Genomic DNA, 4,332 nt, shown 5'->3' with positions numbered 1-4,332 from the left:
TTATACAACTTTGGAACAACATGAGTCCCTGATTCAGACCAAAGGAGACCACTCTAGGTCTGACAGCAGACTAAATTGTTTTTGTCTTCTTCTTACCTCAGGTACCTGAACCTCCAGGAGAACCGCATCAACGTGATCCATGACCAGGCCTTCCAGGACCTCGTACGGCTGGAGAACTTCTACCTCAACGACAACCTGCTGTCTGATCTGCCCCGGCTCGCCTTCAAGGGTCTCATCCGCCTCAAGATGCTCAACCTCGGGGGAAACCAGCTGACCAACGTGTCCAAGACGTGGTTCAGTGACCTGGTGGAGCTGGAGGTCCTGTACCTGGACAGGAACCAGCTGGTAAACATCGAGGAGGGAACTTTTGAGAACCTGACCAGCCTGATCACGCTCCACCTGAACAGCAACAACCTCACCACCCTCCCCTTCCCCGTTTTCCAGCCCATCTACTTCCTGGGCCGCCTCTACCTCTTCAGGAACCCTTGGGAGTGCGACTGCTCCTTTGAGTGGATGAAGGAGTGGATGGAAAGCTACAAGCTGGTGCGGGACATCCCCTGCGCCTCACCGTCCTCCGTGGCGGGGCTGGATCTCAGCGAGGTGGTTTTCACCAAGGTGAACGGCACATGCGTGGACCCTGGAGAGCTGAACTTGACCACAGCCTCGTCAGAGATCATCTCCACCACGGAGAACCGCTTCAACAGCCTCATCTCCAAGCTGCTCCAGCAGGAGCTCAGAGAGGAGATGGGGAATGGTACAGAGAGCCTCCGCAACGGGACCCTGCTGGAGCCTGAGGAGGGGCAGCTCTCAGCAGGGGTCGGAGGGCAACGGGCCGAGGCGAGCCAATCATATCTCTGCTTCACTGCAGTGTGGCTCATCTTTGGTTTGATTGGCCAGTTAGATATTAATTACTGTCTTTCTTGCACATGAGAAGAGTGGAAATGGACATGGGGTTTGCTTCCTGACCCTCAGAAACAACAAGGAGTAGCTTTTTTGAAATTGCCGATGAGATAAAAGATGTTTTCATTTCTCTATGAAAGCACGGAGGAATACGCTTCCTCTCAGGTGTGGTTGCTGGTGTGAGTCTGCCCTGCCAAACCTAGGATTTGGGGATTATTTCATGTGAAATGCAGGCATGGGAAAGTGACTATTCTCAGCTATCTTCAGAGGAAAGACTGACATTGACATGGCGGCATCTATGAGCTGGTTCTATACAATAATCTATGATATTTATAGATTACATAACTGATGCAAATCTGTCCTCCTGGTTCATAAACAGCTGTACAGTTGCAGGATTTCTACGATCACAGACGCGGGTGTTGATTTCAAACGACTGTGGCAACATGCTCATATATGTAAACCTATACTTTCTGTTGCATAATGCTCAATTTTAATTAATATTATATAATATTCGTAGCATTACGTAGTCTGTTACGAGTGTTTTTTTGTATCTCCATTCACATCTATGTGTAAAGTTAAAGGAGATAAGAGCTCCCGCAGTTATCTCCTAAACAGATGTCCCCTCTGCTCGTTTCTGTTCATTCAGCTCTGCAGCTTTTCCATAAATGCATTAATCTTCTTATTGCATGCGGCTCAGTGTCGTCGCTGCTTCTGTGTGCTACGGCGTAATGGAGGGACTTTGTCGTTGCTTTTGCCTCCTGTGCATGCACTGTTTTCCCCATATGGAGGTGACCTCTCTGTATATGGGGGTGTGACTGCCATATGTCAGGCTGTGGACGAGGGAGGGAGTAGTGTCAAAGCGTTTCACTTCTCTGTGCAATAAGAAAGCTTTCAGGTGTATCACAATCTGCAACATGTTCTGCATATTTCAGAGTTTCTCTGTATAAACTGATGTGTTCTGTGTAGCTGATAAAGATCATCCCTGTTCTAACACCAACCACTGCTTTCGTCTTACCCTGGTGAATGTACGTAGTTTGGTTCAGACAGCCGGTGATCCAGTTCAGTGGTATTATTAGACAAACTGCTCTGTCACATGATATATTTTTCTAAATAAATAAATTAAAAAATTGCTGTTGAACTTTTGACGTGCCTGCTCAGTGACTCCTTTCAGCCTCGGTCGAGGAGTCGACCCGTTTCAGCGGTGAACACCGGTTAATCTGCACGCTGGCCTGTTGGCCCTTTAATGTGGGATTAGGCTGGGACTAAGACAACTGGGGGAGCTGGATCTAATGCAGCTGGTTTTAATCCCGGACCTCTGCAGGAACGTCGGAGGGAGTGCGTTCAGGATGTGTTTAATTCATCTGGTTGAAATGACAGAGGTGTCACAGAAGGGCTACTGTAGTGAGGTCACTGTTGTCTATGTAGCCACTGGTTTACATTTCACAGGTGTGTTGTAGGACAAACTGGTCATGCTTCATTTTACAGGTAATTTCCTGTTCATTTTCTGTAACTGCTTATCCTGTTAGGGGTTATGGGTTTGCTGGAGCCTATCCCAGCTGACACTGGGTGAGAGGCAGGGTTCACCCTGGACAGGTCACCAGACTATCACAGGACTGACACATAGAGACAGACAACCATTCACACTCACATTCACACCTACGGACAATTTAGAGTCACCAATTAACCTGCATGTCTTTGGACTGTGGGAGGAAGCTGGAGCACCTGGAGGAAACCCACGCTGACACAGGGAGAACATGCAAACTCTGCATAGAGGGACTTCAAAAAATGACCTCTCCTAACATGTGTAGTAGTATGTTAGGAGAGTAATTTCTCAGTCTTATTATCTTCAGTATTCCACAGTGATATCTACATTAGCCTGTCTCCATCCAGCTGAGGTGACATATGAATTTCAAAACCATACTTCATAAAAAGCAAAGTGAAACACAGCTGTCCTCCGTCACCGCTGCCTCTTTTTTCACATGTTAATGCTGCAGGATTACGCAACAGTAAAACACCGTGTTCAGGCTGCCGTTTGTTCTAATCACTCACTTGGATTGATTGAAATCATAAAATGCAGCACTTGACTCGGAGGTCAGCCGAGTGCACATCCACCTGAACCAGGACTTTGTATTTAGTGTGTGTGACTTCATTTTCTAAAATTTTAGAAGTCAGTTTTATGACTGTGAATTATGATTATTGTCATTATTATTGTTTTGTGGATTGTTTTTCTCCATTAATAGATTGATTCGTTCCATTTAAATGATGCATTGCAAAAAAACTGTAAAAAGATCATTACATTCCTCATGGTAAAAAATATATTTTTAAGAAATATTTTTGGGTGCATTTAATGCCTTTATTACAGCAGAACAACGACAGGAAATGAGGGGAGAGATGTCGGGAATTATATGCACTTCATGGTTTGCATCATATGATTAACTCTAGGACATTTTAAATACTGACTTTTTTATATTTAAGTTTAGCTGCCACCACTTTCATTTTCTCCTCAAGGCATCTGAGTGACTTTTAAGTTGATGCTGTCTCTGATTGCTGGTCTGTTGATATGTATCCATTTAAACGCCACTTTTTTATTGATTGTTTTGCAGATTGCTTTCTTCTTCTTCTTTTTTCTTGTTCCAATCAACAGTCCAAACCCCAAAGATTTTCAATTTGCTGTAATAAGAATGAGAAAAGCAGCAAATGCTCAGCAAATATTTAAAAAAGACAAAAAAAATAATTATCAGAAATAGTGACATTTTGTGTCAGTTGACTGATTGATTTTGATTAAACATTTCAGCTTCAAAATATAGTCATGCAGTCAGGGACAGAGATTACTGAGTTCAGTAATATCACAATGTTGTTCATCTGACTGTTTGTTTGTTAGTTGCACATTGCTTTGTGTCATTTCTTTGGCATGTTTTCTGTGCAGTTCTTGATTCAGTTAACGACCCTGTTTGCCCTCAATAATCCATTTTCTTCCACTCTGTTTGCCTTTTGTCACCACGTCCCTGCGTGCCCTCTCTGCCTCACTGTGTGTTTGTGTGTTGTCCTCCTTATAAAAAAAAAGCTTATTCATTATTATGAATATTTTTTTTGTAATGGTTAGCATTGTTGCCTCACAGCAAGAGGGTTCCTGTTACGAACCCAGTGTGGGGGAACCCGTTTGTGTGGAGTACACCAAGACATTTAGGTGATAGTTTGGAAGACATACTATATTATGACTTTTTTATGATATTTTGAACAACATGCTATACTATGACTTTTTGATGAAATTGTGAACGACCTACTATATTATGACTTTTTGATGATATTTTTGAACGACCTACTGTACTATGACTGTTTGATGAAATTGTGAACGACATACTATACTATGACTTTTTCAATGATATTTTTGATCACAGACTATACTATGACTTTTTGATGAAATTGTGAACG

General features: G+C 43.2%; 1 protein-coding gene across 1 annotated transcript in view; it reads left to right on the top strand.

Annotated features, from left to right (window-relative positions):
- The window catches only part of nyx (nyctalopin), a 9,901-nt gene extending 7,910 nt beyond the window's left edge, over window positions 1-1,991 (top strand). The window contains exon 5 of the mRNA XM_050048440.1: window positions 102-1,991. Within this exon, the coding sequence (XP_049904397.1) occupies window positions 102-930 (829 nt within the window). The 3' untranslated portion in view covers window positions 931-1,991. The remainder of the gene's footprint in view (window positions 1-101) is intronic.
- The last annotated feature ends 2,341 nt before the right edge of the window (window positions 1,992-4,332 follow it).

Source organism: Epinephelus moara, chromosome 7 (assembly GCF_006386435.1).
Source record: "Epinephelus moara isolate mb chromosome 7, YSFRI_EMoa_1.0, whole genome shotgun sequence".
Classification (NCBI taxonomy): Eukaryota; Metazoa; Chordata; class Actinopteri; order Perciformes; family Serranidae; genus Epinephelus; species Epinephelus moara.
This window is presented reverse-complemented; position numbering and strand designations above follow the sequence as displayed.